Below are 17,207 nucleotides of genomic sequence, written 5' to 3'. Positions count from 1 at the left end.
TTTCTCTTTTCTCTGTTGCTCACGTTAAATGAATGAAAGAAAGAGAGAAAGGAAGAAAATTGGGGCCAGCCTTGTGCATAGCGAGTAGAGCCGCCGCCTACAACACCGGCGTCCCATTTGGACGCCGGTTCAAGTCTTGGCTGCTCCACTTTGCATCCAGCTCTCTGCTAATGCACCTAGGAAAGCAGTGGAAGATGGCGCAAGTGCCCGGGCCCCTGCCACTCATGTGGGAGACCCGGATGGAGTCCCAGGCTCCTGGCTTTGGCCTGGCCCAGCCCCAGCTCTTGTGGCCATCTGGGGTGTGAACCACTGAAGGGAAGATCTCTCCCTTTCTTTACCTTTCAAATGAGTAAATCTTAAAACTAAGTGGGATTGTTAAGGTCACCCTATGTTTCTGTCCTTGTTTTAAAAAAAAACATCATAGGGTTCTGCTTTGCCATCAGAAAAGTAATCTTGTTATGCGTCTGTAACTCACATTTTCCGCCTGCAGTAAAGCGATGTTTGCAGAGATGGAGATCGTCGGCCAGTTCAACTTGGGGTTTATAATCACCAGACTGCACGAGGATCTCTTCATAGTGGACCAGCACGCCACGGACGAGAAGTACAACTTTGAGATGCTGCAGCAGCACACCGTCCTGCAGGGCCAGCGGCTCATAGCGTGAGTCCGTCTGCGTCCGGCCTTCTCAGGGCTGCTTCCCAGACTGCCCCCGCGCTTCCGTCTGCCAGCTTCTGTGTGTGCGCCCGCCTGTGTCTGTGTCCGCACGTCGTAGCTCTCCGTCCACGCGAACCCTGACCGTACGCATCCCTACGATTTTTTTTTTGTCCATCTTGTGTGCTAGTGGTCGTAGCTGTCTTTATTGAGTGCCTACTGTGTGCGCGGCACTGCTGAAGCAGTTCCTGCGTATTAGGTCACTTACGCCTCCCGGAGCTTGAGGTGTGTACTGATGTCGCCTCCCTCTCACAGGTGATAAAACCGAGGGCCACACAGAGCTTAGATAACTACCCAAGGTGGCACAGCTTACCCATTAAAAACCGCTGACCACTGCTTGTCCAGAAAGTCCTTTTGCTGAAGGGCAGCGTATAGCCTGTCGTGTTCGTGTGTGCAGCACGCAGAGTCTGTGCGTTGAGAATCAGGTCTCAGTCCTTCCCCGTCGCAGGGCAGTGTCAGTGGCTCGTGTCCCTGCAGGGTTTGGCGTCCCCCTCTGCTTTGTCCAGGTGAGTGTTTCACGGGGACCCCGGCCCAGGTGGTGGGACGCCCTGTTGCGTCAGCCAGAGGGCTGAAGCGGAGTTCAAAGAAGAGACCAAGGGTTTTGATTTGGGAAAATTAAACCAAACAGAGAAGTAAAGTCAGACTGGGCAGAAGTAGACCTCGCGTGCAGGAAAGTTCTGAGCAGCCACTCTGCTGGAGCGGTTCTGGTTCCTGTGCGGAGTGTGGGCTGTTTCCAGGATCAGCAGGGGCCTGGGTAAGTGACTGTGATCCTGGAATAGGGTGCTCCTCTTTCAGAGGTCTTTGGTTTTCAGCCTTTGTGCATGAATAAGGTCTCAGGTGGCATTGCATGTTGACCCCAGCTAGTCACAGACCAGTCTGGGTCCCAGACAGACCCTTCAGGATGAAGGGATGGTGACCGACCACAGTTCTGTCCCGGACTACCACGTCCTGCACGGCAGGGCCCTCGTTCCCCAACCCTCTTCCTGCTCCCCAGGCCTGACCACTGTGGCCAGCTTTCCGTTTCCCCCGACTGGCCTGAGGCATTCAGGGTGAATCTGTCTTTATGTGGGCCCTGGGCTTTTGCACAGATGTCTCTGCCCTGGACACTTGTCCCGCGTGCCCTCCCGCCCCCGGAGGCAGCACGGTGATCACTTCCCCGGCAGAACCTTCTCTGACCCCAGGGTTGGGTCCTGCTAACTCACCGTCTGACTGGTGTACGTACAGCTGATTGGTTTGTTCAGTGTCTGACTTTGCCCTCTAATCTGTTAGTTCCAGGGGGGCAGGGAAGGAGGCTGTGTTTGTACAGCATGGGGTCTCCTGCCTGTAGGGTGTTTGCCTTAAAGACAGAGTTCGTGGGAAGTCCAGTAGGGGAGATGAGCGATCAGTAAAGCCGGCAGAGGGAGGAGCGGGTGGCAGCCTGCACACCATCTGTGTGTTCTGTTTCTACATCATCTTTATTGTGAGGGAGGAGGGAAAACAGCATTTTTGTTAAGTTGGAGTTTTTGGGAAAAGATTTATGTATTGATTTGAAAGGCAGAGTTACATGGAGAGATGGAGAGACAGACACCTGGACCCAGAGATCTTCCATCTTCTGGCTCACTCCCCAAATGGCCACAACAGCCAATGCTGGGCGAGGCCAAAGCCAGGAGCTGGAGGCTTCATCGGGGTCTCTGACATGGGGGTAGGGGCCCAGGCATTCAGGCCATCTTCTGCTTTCCCAGGCACGTTGGAAGTGGAGCAGCCAGGACTTGAACTGGTGCTCATATGGGATGCCAGTGTTGCAGGCAGCGGCTTAATCTGTGCCACAACACTGGCCCCTAAATTAGTTTTTTAAAGATATTTTTATATATTTATTTTGAATGCAGGGAGAGAGATGATCTACCATCCTCTGGTTCACTCTCCAGATGCTCACAACACGTGGTCTGGGCCAGGCCAGGCCAAAGCCAGGAGCTGGAACCTCAATGGGTCTCCCATGTGGATTGCAGGGACCCGGCTACTTGGGTCATCATCTACGTTCTCACAGGAAGCTGGAGTCGGGAACGAAGCTGAGACTTAAACCCAGGCATCCCAAGTGGAGTCTTAGCTGCTATGCCAAACGCCCACCCTTAAATTGTCATTCTTTTAGGCCGGCGCCGCGGCTCACTAGGCTAATCCTCCACCTGCGGCGCCGGCACACCGGGTTCTAGTCCTGGTCGGGGTGCCGGATTCTATCCCGGTTGCCCCTCTTCCAGTCCAGCTCTCTGCTATGTCCCGGGAAGGCAGTGGAGGATGGCCCAAGTGCTTGGGCCCTGCACCCGCATGTGAGACCGGGAGAAGCACCTGGCTCCTGGCTTTGGATCAGTGCGGTGCACCGGCCGCAGCAGCCATTGGAGGGTGAACCAACGGTAAAGGAAGACCTTTCTCTCCGTCTCTACCTCTCTCACTGTCCACTCTGCCTGTCAAAAAATAAAATAAATAAATAAATAGAAAATTCTTTTTTTTTTTTTTTTTTTTTTTAGTTTATTTATTCGAAAGGCAGAGTTACAGAGAGAGGTAGAGAGAGAGAGAGAGAGAGAGAGAAGTCTTCCATCTGCTGGTTCACTCTCCAGATGGCCGCAATGGCCGGAGCTGTGCTGAGAGCTTCCTCTGGGTCTCCCATGTGGGTGCAGGGGCCCAAGGACTTGGGCCATCTTCCACTGCTTCCTCAGGCCACAGCAGAGAGCTGGATCGGAAGTGGAGCAGCCGAGACTTGAACTGGCACCCACAGGGGATGCCTGCACTGCAGGTGGCGGCCTTACCCGCTTTGCCACAGTGCAGGCCCCTAAATTGTCACTCTTAGAGGTTAAGAACAACAACAGGTCATTGGGGTGGGATGGCAGATTCAGGAGAGAGCAGGTGGCTTTTGTAGTTCCCCCAAGCTGTGAAATAGAACGTAAAGGAGAAAGGCCTTCCCAGGAGCCCCTCGGCAGTTCTGTGACAGCTGAGCAGCGCGGCCGCCTGTAGCTGCACGGTGCAGTTCGGTCGTTTGCTGGGATGAGTTCAGAGTGCCGCGGCACGGCTGTGCTGGTTTCCTCCCTGCTGTGCGAGTCCGTGTCAGACTTCCAGATGCGCTCTGAATCTCTCCTGTGTTTTCCAGGCCTCAGGCTCTCAACCTGACCGCTGTGAATGAAGCCATTCTCCTAGAGAACCTGGAGATATTCAGGAAGAATGGCTTTGACTTTGTCATCGATGAATCTGGTAAGTCACCCATTCGGACAGCACAGCCATGTCTCGATAGAGCTGGCATCCAGGGGCCGGCACTGTGGCGAAGCCAGCATCCCAGTTGGGCGCTTGTTCAAGTCCTGGCTGCTCCACTTCCAATCCAGCTCCCTGCTAATGGCCTGAGAAAGCAGCAGAAGATGGCCCAGTTGCTTGGGCCCCTGCAGCCACGTGGGAGACCAGGCAGGAGCTCCTGGCTCCTGGCTTTGAGCTCGCCCAGCCTTGGCTGTTGCAGCCATCTGAGGAGTGAACCAGCGGGTAGAAGATCTCTCCGTCTCTCCCTGTCCGTAACTCTTGACTTTCAAATAAATAAATAAATCTTTTTTTTTTTTTTTTTTTTTTTTTAAGAACTGGCATCCATCTCTGAGTTCATTTAGATGGATCTCTTTATAAAAAAAAGAGACAGGTTCCCCACAAAAGAAGTCTGTGTCTGCCTCTCTTTCAAACGTTTGTCACCAGCACAGCAGTCACGTGAGACACCTTTCTCCAGCCATGGGTTTTTCTCGATGTCTTGTTCTTCCAGCTCCAGTCACGCAAAGGGCCAAGCTGGTCTCCTTGCCGACCAGTAAAAACTGGACCTTCGGGCCCCAGGACATAGACGAGCTCATCTTCATGCTCAGCGACAGCCCTGGGGTCATGTGCCGGCCCTCGCGCGTCCGCCAGATGTTTGCCTCCAGAGCCTGCCGGAAGTCCGTGAGTAGCCGCAGCAGCTCCCGACCCGGCCCGCGTGGGTTGTGGCTGCCAGCAGGCCCCTCACCCTTCCCCTCCCACTCCCCTCACTGCCGCAGTGCAGCTCTCGTGGCTTGCGGGTGCAGGGACGTGATGGGTGACGACAGCACAGGTAGACGGGGATCCCGCAAGGCTCGATGTGGCGTCCCTGCTGCTGCTCGGGTTGGTGTTGGAAAGCTGCGGCAGTGGTAGAGGGTCCACTTGCTGTCCACAAAAGTGGCTCTGAGCAACAAGAAAGCCCAGGACCTTTTTTTGTGTGGCCAGCCCTGTCCCAGGAGCTGGGACACAGAGGTAGTAGGACAGAGAGGCCCTTCTGGAGCTGGTAGCTTGCTGGGGAGGGGGCCTTGGGGTGGGCTGTCTGCAGCAGTGGCCTCGAGCCTGCTTCCTGGGGGTAGGAGGCCCTCTGGAGCACAGACGTCCCAAACAGAAGCAGCAGCAGCAGCAAGTGCAAAGGCCTGGGGTGTGAGAGTGGAGCCAGAGGCTGCCCCAAGTGCCTCGACAGGGCTCCCCAGGGTTGGGAGCCAGGAGCCTGTGCCCTTTGCCCTGGGAGTGCTGGGGAGAGGAGACTGAGACCTCAGATAGGACTCTGGGGGAGGAGTGACAGGTTGGTGCCATTCGGGCAGTGGGTGGGATCAAGAGCTCTGTATTAGACCCATTGTGTTTGTGGTCCCGTTGGACATTCAGTGTGGGCGTCTGGAGCTCAGGCATGCCAGGACTGGAGCTCACAGCTGATGTGTGGTGTCAGACTCGCACCCCACAGCTGAGACCCCATGTCAGAGTGCCTGGGTCTGCTGCTTGGCTCTGTTTTTTTTTTTTTTAAGGTGGGGAGAGACAGATCTTCCATCCACTCGTTCACTCCCCAAATGGTTACAACGGCCTGGGCTGGCCAGACTGAAGCCAGGAGCCTGGGATTCCTTCTGGGTCTCCCAGCTGAGTGCAGGGGCCCAAGCACTCGGGCCATCTTCCACCACTCTGCCCGTGCATGGAGGGTACTTGGTCCCGTTGGAGGACAGATGGCAGGGTCAGGCTCGTCCCCTGTCCCCGTCTCTCCCTATTTCTCAGCGTGTCTGTGGGTCAGAGAGCCATCCTCACTTGGAGAACAAGCAGCGTGAGACTGATGCCAAGAGTGGGCTGGGGCGTTGGAGCCGAAGCCTGAGAGAGAGGGCCAGTGACTGAAGACGTGGAGAACTGGCGACAGTGTCCTGAGCACAGGGGACAGCGGCTCCACCACCCTGGCTTTATGGTCCTGGGCATGCGAAGGGGCACTGGTGCGGCTCCAGCATGGGAAGGGGGTGTGCTCACAGGGGCAGCAAGGCCGGGTCAGGTGGTGGACGTGGCTTGTATTCAGGGGAGTGGGAGAGCCCTGGGGAGGTGTGCCTTTCAGAACCCTTGCTGGGGGCAGGTGTTGTGGTGCCATGGCTTAAGCCTTGGCTTAGGATGCCTGTGCCCCATATCAGTGTGCTGGTGTGGTTCCTGGCTGCTCCTTCTGATCCAGCTACCTGCTAATGCACCTGGGAAGGCAGCAGTTGTTGGCCCAAATGCTGTGCCCCCGCCCACCATGTGGGAGACCAGGAAAGAGTTCCTGGCTCCTGGTTTCATTCTGGCCTGACTTGGCTACTGTGGCCATTTGGAGACCAAACAGGCAGATGGAAGGTCTCAGGTGTCTGTGTCTCTCCCCTCTGTCACCCTGCCTTAAACACCCTGAGCAGACAGACCGTGGAACAGAAAATGGCCTGCAGGAGGGTCTGTGGATTGGGGGCTGGAGGGGGGGTAGGCTGGGGGGAGCACGTGTTGGCATTGGCAGAGCTGCCGGCAGGGGTTGGAGTCCAGGCAGTCCTGACCAGTTTTGGAGTGGAGGTGGTGCCACCACACTGGGGCGAGCCAGGGAGGGCCTGCACTGCGCAGAAGGGTTCCTCCGGGGAAGGTGGCGCGGGGGACGTCGGAGCTGCACCCTCGTCCAGCCTCACTCCAGAGGAGTGCTTCTGGGAGCTGTGTTTCTGACACAGCCAATACAGCTTTGCACCGTTGTGTCTCGTGTTCAGGTGATGATTGGCACCGCCCTGAACCCCAGCGAGATGAAGCAGCTTGTCACCCACATGGGGGAGATGGACCACCCCTGGAACTGTCCCCACGGAAGGCCCACCCTGCGGCACATCGCCAATCTGGCTGTCCTTTCTCAGAAGTGACTCTGACTCGTCTCCTGGCGGATTTTCCTGTTTTAGGAGACGGTCTCAGTTAACCCTCGTGTTGTCTCACAGCTAACTGCTGCCTTAGGCCTTGAGAACCTGTTCAGAGTGTGGGGAGCCTTGCTCGCAGGGGTTCTGTGTGTGTGCATGTGTGTGTGTGAGTGTATGTGAGCGTGTGTGTGTGCATGTGCGAGTGTGTGCGTGTGCTACAGAAGAAGCAACACTTAGGCCTCTGCTCTCGCTGGACGTATTTTGATCTGCGCCCGTCAACCCTGGTGATTCAGCTCATGTCGGTTTAATTTCGTAAATTTAAACTTAAGGTCCTGTGGAGTCAATGGTTCTGAACTGTGACGCACACCAGATTTTAAAAAGGAATGATCCAAGGAGCCCCGGGGGATCGTGTGGATGGGGCTGTGAGCCGTGGGACACGTTTTCATGGAATCTCGTCCCATCTGAACCGTGTGACGGGGTCATTTTTGGCCCAGGGCAGCATTCCTCAGACGGAACAGGACTGGCAGTAATTGTCAGCTATCAGCTGTCAGCCACCGTGCTGGGGGGTCGGGCATCCCAGAGGGGGCTGTGTCCCCCTGCAGGGCAGAGGGGTCTCTGCAGCTGTGTTAGGGGCCCCGTGGCTCCCGCTGGCCAGAGACCCACACTGCCGGCCTTGAGGCCGGGGGAAGGTGCCAGGGGCCAAGGCGTGCTTGAAGCTGGAAAAGGCCAGGGAATAGACTTTGTCCTGGAGCCTCGGAAGGAGCCGGCCACACTGGACTGCTGGACAAAGCTGTCAGACAATAAATGTGATGCTTCAAGCCACTATGGTCCTGGTGATTTGTGCATGGCTGCCATGGAAAACTCATGCCTGGATTAGCCCCGTTTCGTGTTGAAGGAACCTGCTGAGGGAGGCCCCGCTGTGTTAACCAGAGCTGGGAAAACTCAGGCCAGCAGCTCCTGGCCCTCAAGACCAGTGAGGGCCTAGTGGAATGCAGAGGTGCGGCGGCCCCTTTAAGAGCAAGAGGGGGCGGGGCGAGCCGAGGCGGCAGCAGTTGCCTGGAGATTGGAGCTGGGTTTGGGACCAGGACTCCGAGCCAGTGGTCCTCCCAAGAACCCTGGCCCCAGCCCCGTGTGGGGCCCTGACGACCAGGGAGGGCGGCTTCCTCTCCCCAGCGGCTGAGCTGGTGCGTGAGGGATGAGGGGTGCTGCTGGGGACCCCAACAGCCTGGAGCCCCAGCTCTGAGAACACTGGGGGCTACTTAAAACCTTTTCCTGATCCTGGGAGAACAGGAAGAGCAGAAATAAAACTCCAGGTGAGGGTGGCATCTGCTTTCTCCGGAGCTGGGATTTCATGGTGGAGGCCCCAGATGGGAGGTGGAGGGGAGGCTTGCCAGCGGTGGGACTGGGCTGGCTGGTGGGAGCTGCTCCGGAGGGGCCTGCTGGCCTGGGTGGTTGTGGCCGGCCAGTTTTATAGGGCATGGAGGTGGGGGCTTTGGGAGCCTGCCCTCAGCTGCGGCCTGGCCAGGTGGTCCCTGGACAAGAGGTGCTCTAGGGAGCAGGCAGCCGGTGGCTTTGAGTTCAAAAACGGGCAGGTGACGAAATAATCCCTCAGTTGATCAGCTGAGCTCCAAGTGCTTAAGCGGTGCCCTGGGTCTACCCTGTTGAACCCCTGTAATGACGTGAGGTATCATTCCTGAGGAAGAGGACGTTACTAGGCAACTGGCCTGAGAACACAGCTGCAGGTGAAGCACCCCATATGGGTGCTCCACTTCTGATCCAGCTCCCTGCTCACGCACCTGGGAAAGCAGTGGAAGATGGCCCAGGCGCTTGGGCCCCTGGCACCCACGTGGGAGGCCTAGGTGGAGTTCTAGGCTCTTTCTCCAATGTGGTTGCCCTGGAAGAAGCTCTGGTTCCTGGCTTTGATCTGGCCCATTGCAACCATTTGGGGAGTCAACCAGCAGATTGATAGGGATCTCTGTCTCCCTCTCTGTAAGTCTGCCTTTCAGATAATAAATGTATCTTTAAAAAACGCTAACCTGAATCCTACCCTGGAGCAGCGTACAAGGCCACCTGCTGAGTGTGAATGGGCCCACGAGCTGAGCTGTTAAGTGACCATTTTTCTTATACAGTGTCACCCTCTTCTGCAACACAGAAAAATACTGTCCACTGGAGACAAGTTTTTAGGAACAACCAATGCAGTATTGATACTGTAGTTTTTTTATTTTCATTTTTTTAAATACTTTGAGAGGCAGAAAGAGAGATCTTCCAACCGCTGGTTCATACCCCAGACAGCTGCAAGGGCCAGAGCTGGGCTGATCTGAAGCCAGGAGCTTCTTCCAGATCTCCCTTGTGGGTGCAGGGGCCCAAGCACTTGGGACATCCTCCGCGGCTTTCCCAGGCTGTAAGCAGAGAGCTGGGTTGGAAGAGGAGCAGCCAAGATTCAAACCGGTGCCCATATGAGATACTGCAGTCAGAGGCCTAACCTAGTACTCCACAGCGCCGGCCCCTGTAGTAGTAGTAGTAGTATTTTTAAAGATTTATTTATTTATGTGACAGTTGGAGAGAGGGAGGGCTCTTCAATGCACAGGTTCACTCCCCAAATGGCCAAATCAACCAGGCTGAAGCCAGGAGCTTCATCCGGGTCCCACACATGGGTGGAAGGGGCCCAAGTACTTGGGCCATCTTCCACTGCTTTCCCAGGCAAGACGCACCACAACACAGGCCCTCATATTCTTATTTTTATGAACTGATGATACTTGTCACTTTTTTTTTTCCTGGGCTTTAGAAAGAGAATACTGACTGTGCATTGTAAAGCTAAAATGTTAACGACTAGTGAATTCCAAGTGTTTAGAGACGTGGTTTTGTGTTTCAGGTAAGACCCATCAGTGGTTCGAACAACTGGGGGCGTCGCTGGCTGTTCCTGTGCATTTGATGTCAACGCGAGGCAATGGTGAAAGAGAAGAAGAAGGCAGACAGGAAAGGAGACAAGCCCACCCGCTCTCCCTCGTCTCTCTCTGATTACTCAGAGTTCCCAAAGCAAGATGGCAGCGCCATCAGGCCCGAAGTGGCCCCAGGTGTCGCCCCAGCGTTGGGTCCGACACTCAAGGCACCCAAAAAAGATTCTAAAAATGCGCAGCAGAACGAAGACGCCGCTCGGTACGAGGAGCCGGTCCTGACCAGACTCATAGTGGAAAGGTGATTGGGATGGGGCGGCTTTGGGGAGAGGCTTTGCTTCAAGGTCGGGGTTCGCCGACGCCTCTGTGGCTGTCCCACGGCTGCTGCAGCTCAGAAGGCGACTCTGCTTTCAAAGGAGACGTGGTTGTGTGTGTGTGGGGGGGGGGGGGGCTGGCTCAGCCTCAGGCAGGTCTTGGGGTGGGGGACTGTGTCCTCCATGGTCTCCTTTTTTCTACCACTTTTATTTTTTTTAAAGACGTATTTGTCTGAAGGGCAGAGTTAGAGAGAGAGCGCTCTATCCACTGGCTTGCTCCTCAAATGGCTGCGATGGCCGGAGATGAGTCAATCCGAAACCAGGAGCCTGGAGCTTCTTCTGGGTCTCCCATGTGGGTGCAGGGGCCCAAAGCACTTAGGCTATCTTCCACTGCTTTCTGAAGCCATAGCAGAGAGCTGGATTGGAAGAGGAGCAGTCTAGACTCAAACCGGCACCCAAATGGGACGCCATCACTGCAGGTCAAGGCTTCAACCTGCTCTGCCACCTCTCTCTCTCTAGCTCTGTCTTTGCCTCTCTGTAACTCTGCCTTTCAAAGAAATAAAAATACAGAGATTTATTTGTATTTATTTGAAAGGCAGAGTCACAGAAGTAGACACACACACACACGGGGAGTTTCCATCCTCTGGTTCATTCCCCAAATGGCCGCAATGGCTGGAGCTGGACCAATCTGAAGCCAGGAGCCAGGAGCTTCCTCTGGGTCTCCCACGTGCGTGCAGGGACCTAACCACTCGGGCCATCTTCTGCTGCTTTCCCAGGTGCATCAACAGGAAGCTGGATTGGAAGTGGAGCAGCCGGGGCTTAAACCCCCGTATGGGATGCCAGCGTTGCAGGCCGGGGCTTTAACCTGCTGTGCCACAGAGCTGGCTCCTTTTCTGCCACTTTTAGGTTCTCTGTTCTCTTTGCAACTTTTGTTAATTTTTTTTTAAAAATTATCTTTAAAAGTTATTTTTAAAAATATTTTTCTATTTTATTTGAAAGAAGTCGTCCCTATCTGCTGGTCCACTCCTCAAATGTCCACATCTCCTCCTCTCTCCACCCCTCTTCCTTTCCCCTCCCTGCATTGGAGCCACAGAGAGAAAGGGAGACAGACAGAAGTCTTCCATCTAATGATTCACTCTCCAAATGCCCTCAGTGGCCAGGGTGGGTTAAGCTAAAGCCAAGAACTCCACCCAGGCCTCCCATGTGAGTGGCACTCAGGACTTCCTCCACTGCTTTCCCAGCACATTAGCAGGGAGCTGGATCAGAAGTGGAGCAGCCGAGACTTGAACCTGTGCTCACATGGGATGCTGGTGCTCAGTGCTGGTCTCCCACACGGATGTCCTTGAGCCGTGACCTGCTGGCTCTGAGGATGCATGTCAGTGAGAAGCTGGAATCAACAGTGGAGCTGGGACTTGAACCCAGGCACTCTGATAGGGGACGTGGGTGTCCCAAGCGGTGGCTTAGCTGCTGCACCAAATGCCTGCTCCGTCTTCCTAATTTTTGTTGACTGTACAAACATCAGTAAGGTCACTAAGTCAGTAATGGAGAGTAAAATCCCAGAATCGTCCTTTTGCTCTACTTTGCTTTGTTCCTTTTCTTTGTGTGTATTGGTATTTTTTTTTTTTTGAAAGATTTATTTTTTGTTTGGAAGAGTTAGAAGGAGAGAGAGAGACCTTCCATCTACTGGTTTGTTCCCCAGGTGGCCGCAATGGGTGAGGCTGGGCCAGGCCAAATCCAGGAGCCAGGAGCTTCTTCCAGGTTTCTCACATGGATGCAGGGGCCCAAGCACTTGGGCCATCTTCTGCTGCTTTCCCAGGCGCATTAGCAAGGAGCTGGATCAGAAGTGGCACAACTGGGACTTGGACCGGAGCCCACATTGGATTCTGGCACTGCAGGTGGTGGCTTAACCCATTATGCCACAATACCTGCACCAACATACTGGTATTTTTTTTAAGGTTTATTTATTTGAAAGTCAGAGTTACACAGAAAGAAAAGGAGAGGCAGAGAGAGAGAAGAGAGGTCTTCCGTTGGTTGGTTCACTCCCCAATTGGCTGCAACAGCCAGAGCTATGCCAATACGAAGCTAGGAGCCAGGAGCACTTGGTCCATCTTCTACTGCTTTCCCAGGCCATAGCAGAGAGCTGGATCGGAAGTGGAGCAGCCAGGATTTGAACCGGTACCCATATGGGATGCTGGCACTGCAGGCGGTAGCTTTACCTGCTACACCACAGCGCTGGCCCCCATACTGTTTTTTTTTTTTTTAATTTTTTAATTTTTAATTTTTTTTTTTGACAGGCAGAGTGGATGGAGAGAGAGACAGAGAGAAAGGTCTTCCTTTTGCCGTTGGTTCACCCTCCAATGGCCGCCGCGGTTGGCGCACTGCAGCCGGCGCACCGCGCTGATCCAATGGCAGGAGCCAGGTGCTTCTCCTGGTCTCCCTTGGGGTGCAGGGCCCAAGGACTTGGGCCATCCTCCACTGCACTCCCTGGCCACAGCAGAGAGCTGGCCTGGAAGAGGGGCAACCGGGACAGGATCGGTGCCCCGACCGGGACTAGAACCCGGTGTGCCGGCGCCGCAAGGCGGAGGATTAGCTTAGTGAGCCGCGGCGCCGGCCCATACTGGTATTTTTAAAAGGGCATATTTATGTATTTCTTAATCAAAAATGCTTTGTCATGGTAAAATGCACGTAACATGTGATTGACTGTTTTGATCATTTAAGGCGTGTGACTCGGTGGGATTAAATATGTTCACGACGTGTACAGCGTCATCACCGCCCGTTTCCAGAACGTGTTCATCACCCCACACAAAGTCCTGTGGTTGCACATCCACTCCCTCTCCCAGCCTCCTCCCAGAGCCCCAGCCACCCTCTCTCGGGATTACCTGTCACCTGGGTTCACCGTGAGCTTCTTTCTTTGTAGCTACGAGGGGGAGAAGGTGCGGGGACTGTACGAGGGAGAAGGCTTTGCTGTCTTTCAAGGAGGCTGCACCTACCACGTGAGTCACCCAGGGCCAACGTGGAGCGTGGGGTGGGCGCACAGGGAGGCTCGTTGCGGGGACCTCATGCTGATCTTATTTTGAGCCCTGGTGACATATTTTAGGTAAAAATACGGCTCGGTGTAATGCAGGTGATCTGAAATTGTGATTCTTCTTTTCCTGGTTTTTCAAAAAAATTATTTGGATCTTCTATTAGGTGGAAGATTCCTCTCTGTCTCTCCTGTCAGTGCAGCTGTTGCCTTTCAAATAAACAAGTAAAATTTAAAATGTATTTGACAGGCAGAGGCAGACGGTCCGAGAGAGCTCCTAGCCAATGGTTCACTTCTCATACGCCTGCAACAGCCGGGGCTGGGCCAGGCCAAAGCCAGGAGCCGGGAGCTCAACCTGCTCCTCCCCACGTGGGTGTCAGGACCCAAAGACTTGAGCCGTGACCCGCTGCCTCCCAGGTGCACATGCGCAGGAAGCCGGAAAGACAGGGGAGCTGGGACTGGAACCCAGGCACTCCGACGGGGGCGTAATTTTTGTTTATTGTGCAAACCACAGTGAAGTCAGAGTATTGAATAAAATCTCCATCACCATCTGCTCGCCATAAACGGGCTTGGTTTGCCAGGTTCCTTTTTTGAGTAGATTAGTATTTTTACACGGGCGTGTTAATTTCTTTTCACTAATTAATCTCAGTATTGCTGGGTGGGTTTTAAGTTTCATGTATTTATTTGAGAAGTGGTGGGGGTGAGACCACACAGAGAGCTGTGCTGTTCCACTCCCTAAATGCCTGTGATGGCTGAGGCTGGGCTGAGCTGGGGCTAGGAGCCAGGAACGCAGTCCAGAGCCAAATCACTTGAGGCGTTGCCCAGTGCCTCCCAGGGTTTTGCACGAGCAGGGAGCTGGTTTCCGGAGTTGGAGCAAGCCAGCAGGCATGGTCGCAGACGTGGGGTGCGGGTGTCCCTACTGGTACCCCACCTCCTGGGCCAAACACCCGCCCAGGCAGTACACTTGGAAGACCCTTGCAGAAGTGCCAGGTGCAAGGTTTAAGGAACTGGGTACTGGTGGGCCCTCTGTCGGTCCTTCTGAGAACTGGACACAGCAGAGCATGGTGCCAGCCCACCAGGGCTCTCCTGCCGACGCCCACCCACAAACAGCGTGTTGGTGAAGGCAGGCGGCAGGGGGCGGGGCTCCACACGGAGACCGAAGGCCGGGTCTGCAGGTCCGGCACAGAATGACCGGCTCCATTCCAAGGTGCTCTGCCGTTTGCTTTGTCTTGCAGGGGACGTTCTCAGAAGGACTCATGCATGGCCAAGGGACTTACGTCTGGGCCGACGGACTGAAATACGAGGTGAAGCGTGGCGGGCGGCGGGCAGAGCTCCATGGCCGGGTTCCCGCGCTCAGGCTTCCTGTGTCACTAAAGGAATTCAACACGGGGGTCAGGAAAGAGCGCGGGACCAGGGGCCACGGGGCTGGCGCGCGTGCAGGGCCTGCGGGTGACCCTGGCTGCGGGTGTCCTCAGCGTCCTGTGTGAATGTGAGGGCCCTCCAGGAGGTCCTGGGGGCATGAAATCAAGGAGAAGTTCATAGTTTATTTTGGTGCAAAAAAATTGTTTTTGGAATCCACACATCCTTTTTTCATAATCTACGTTTCCATGAATGTTTTGAAGACACCACACGTAGCCCGTCCCACTCCCTACAGAGACAGATGGTGTACCATCCCTCTGTGTCTTTTTTTGTTTTCATTTATTTCAAAGATTTATTTTTTATTTGAAAGGCAGGGTCACAGAGATCATCCATCCACTGGTTCACTCACCAAATGGCTGCATTGGCTAGGGCCTCTTCCTCTGCCGACTGGCTGCTTGGCGGGGGGGTGGGTGGGTGGTGGTGGTGTCTGGTTCCGGGGAGGGAAGCAGAGGCCCCGGGGGCGGCCGGGGTGGGGGGTTGGGGGCGTGCAGCCAGCTCTGCTGACGCCCAGGCTGCCTGCAGCCGTACATTGTGCTAAGCCATGGGCTGGAACCTCCGTGCGGGGGTGGGGCAGGGCGTGACTCCGCCTCCTTCAGGATGGGTTCCAAGAACGAAAGTTCCTGAGGTCAGGATCTGAAGCCACCGCCTTAGCACGTGGCCCTCTGGCTCCCGCGAGCTTCATCCACACACGACCTTCTGGGGGCTGTGTTCCATCTGGGCTTCCACCCAGAGGAGCGGCTCGGATGAGGGGCGCGGGGAACAGAGAAGGAGGGCGGGCAGGGTATACGCAGGGACAGTGGCCGCACCTGCTTCCTGTCACCTCAGCCTTCCTCCGCAGGGGGACTTTGTGAAGAATGTGCCCATGAACCACGGCACGTACACGTGGCCCGACGGCAGCGTGTACGACGGGGAGGTGGTGAACGGCAGGAGAAGCGGCTTCGGCATGTTCCAGTGCAGCACGCAGCCCGTGTCCTACGTCGGCCACTGGTGCCACGGCAAGAGGCACGGCAAGGTGGGCAAGGCGGCCATGTGCGGGGGTGGGCGCGCGGGGAGGGCGGCCAGGCTCTGTTTCCCGTGGCCTGAATCATTCAGGAGCTTCCAGCTCACGTCCGTTCACAGTGCCGTGTGGTTGCCTCCTATGACCCGCCCCAGGACTTTTCCTCGGCCCGGAAGGAAACCCAGACCTGTCAGAGGTGCCTCTCGTCCCACGTGCCCCAACCTTTTACAGCTCTGATACACCCACAGAAGCAGATGGGTGGAATCTGACCCACGATCGGGAGCCCCTGCGGGGGTCACTACCCGCGACCCAGGTCGAGCTCCAGCCACGTGAAGCCAGGGCAGGAGCAGGTGTGGGCGGCCCTGGGGCGTTTCGGGAGTTCTGGCTCCCAAAAAGACCTAAGGGTCTTTTCATCTGAACGGCACAGATAAGGAAGCCCGGCGCCTCTGTGCTTCCTGACATGTGGAGCCAGCAGAGGGGGTAAGGCCGGACCTCAGACCCCCAGTGTCCGTGCACCCAGGGCCTTCTGGGCTCAGGGCTGGAAAGGCACTGAGGACGCAGCCAGGCCCCGAGTCAGGAGACGAGCGGGGCCGTGTGGCTGGGCCTTGGCCGCACCCTGGCCTCCTCGCTGAGATGGCCGTGGCCCCTGTGCAGCGCAGGCTTTCCCAGACCGTGGGTTTTATTTCACACGCTGGGAGGGGTGGGGCGGGGTGGGGCAGGGTGGAGAGGGGAATGGCGATGTCCAGACGGGAGCATCTCCGTGCCTGAGAGCGTGGCGCAAGAGAGAAACCGCAGGCGGGCACGCAGGGAGGGGACGACCCCGCTGAGAAGCCAGCTGGTGCAGACCCAGGCGACCCATGCCCTTGCCATGCCCCAAGGCAGGCGTCAAAACCAGGGACAGGAAGGTGACCGTGGCTCCCAGCACGGAGTGGTCATCAGTGACGGAGTAGGCACGACTGCCCACGTCAGGCAGCAAGGGTCCTCGCTGGTGACCAACACCTGACTCCACGTGCAGTGAGTGTCACTCCAGGTGTTGCTAGGCCGTCACAGACGAGTGACTTCATTTCATTCTCCCTCGGTGGGAATACTTTGCCTTTTTTTTTTTTTTTTTTTAAAGATTTATTTATTTGAAAGAGTTACACAGAGAGAGAAGGAGAGGCAGAGAGAGAGGTCTTCTATCCACTGGTTCACTCCCCAATGGGCCGCAGAGGTTGGAGCTGTGCCAATCCGAAGCCAGGAGCTTCTTCCGGGTCTCCCACGTGGGTGCAGGGGCCCAAGGGCTTGGGCCATCTTCCACTGCTTTCCCAGGCCATAGCAGAGCTGAATTGGAAATGGAGCAGCTGGGACTTGAACTGGTGCCCATATGAGATGCCTGCGCTGCAGGCAGCGGCTTTAACCCACTGTGCCACAGCACCGGCCCCTTGCCGCCTTCTTCGCTGCAAAGCAGACACGTAACGGGGCTTCCTGTCCTGCTGCAGCAGCACCTGTTAGGGCCGCGGGCACGTCGGGGAGCTTTGTGTACACGGTGATGTTCTTTATTTCAGGGCACCATCTATTACAACCAGGAGGGCACCTCCTGGTACGAGGGCGACTGGGTATACAACGTGCGCAAGGGCTGGGGGATACGGTGGTACGTATGGGGGGCCGCCACCCTGGGGGGTCTGTGGGTCCGGACGGGCTATGTGGGCTCCCCAGGAATGAGGTGTAGT

At 55.9% G+C, this 17,207-nt stretch overlaps 2 protein-coding genes across 4 annotated transcripts in view; both read left to right on the top strand.

Moving 5' to 3' along the window:
• PMS2 (PMS1 homolog 2, mismatch repair system component) overlaps nt 1-6,863 on the top strand; it is a 30,837-nt gene extending 23,974 nt beyond the window's left edge. For all 3 annotated transcript variants that reach the window (XM_062180851.1, XM_062180848.1, XM_062180849.1), the window contains 4 exons: nt 491-658; nt 3,825-3,925; nt 4,470-4,639; nt 6,718-6,863. In XM_062180851.1, the coding sequence (XP_062036835.1) occupies nt 491-658; nt 3,825-3,925; nt 4,470-4,639; nt 6,718-6,861 (583 nt within the window). In that variant the 3' untranslated portion in view covers nt 6,862-6,863. The remainder of the gene's footprint in view (nt 1-490; nt 659-3,824; nt 3,926-4,469; nt 4,640-6,717) is intronic.
• Nucleotides 6,864-9,799: 2,936 nt separating this feature from the next.
• Nucleotides 9,800-17,207, top strand: part of LOC133751005 (radial spoke head 10 homolog B2-like) — a 37,510-nt gene continuing 30,102 nt past the window's right edge. The window contains exons 1-5 of the mRNA XM_062180852.1: nt 9,800-10,047; nt 12,978-13,053; nt 14,318-14,386; nt 15,340-15,513; nt 17,043-17,128. Coding sequence (XP_062036836.1) covers nt 9,800-10,047; nt 12,978-13,053; nt 14,318-14,386; nt 15,340-15,513; nt 17,043-17,128 — 653 coding nt within the window. The remainder of the gene's footprint in view (nt 10,048-12,977; nt 13,054-14,317; nt 14,387-15,339; nt 15,514-17,042; nt 17,129-17,207) is intronic.

This window comes from Lepus europaeus, chromosome 21 (assembly GCF_033115175.1).
Source record: "Lepus europaeus isolate LE1 chromosome 21, mLepTim1.pri, whole genome shotgun sequence".
In the NCBI taxonomy this organism is placed as follows: domain Eukaryota; kingdom Metazoa; phylum Chordata; class Mammalia; order Lagomorpha; family Leporidae; genus Lepus; species Lepus europaeus.
The sequence above is the reverse complement of the archived record's forward strand: the minus strand, read 5'-3'. Positions and strand labels throughout refer to the sequence as shown.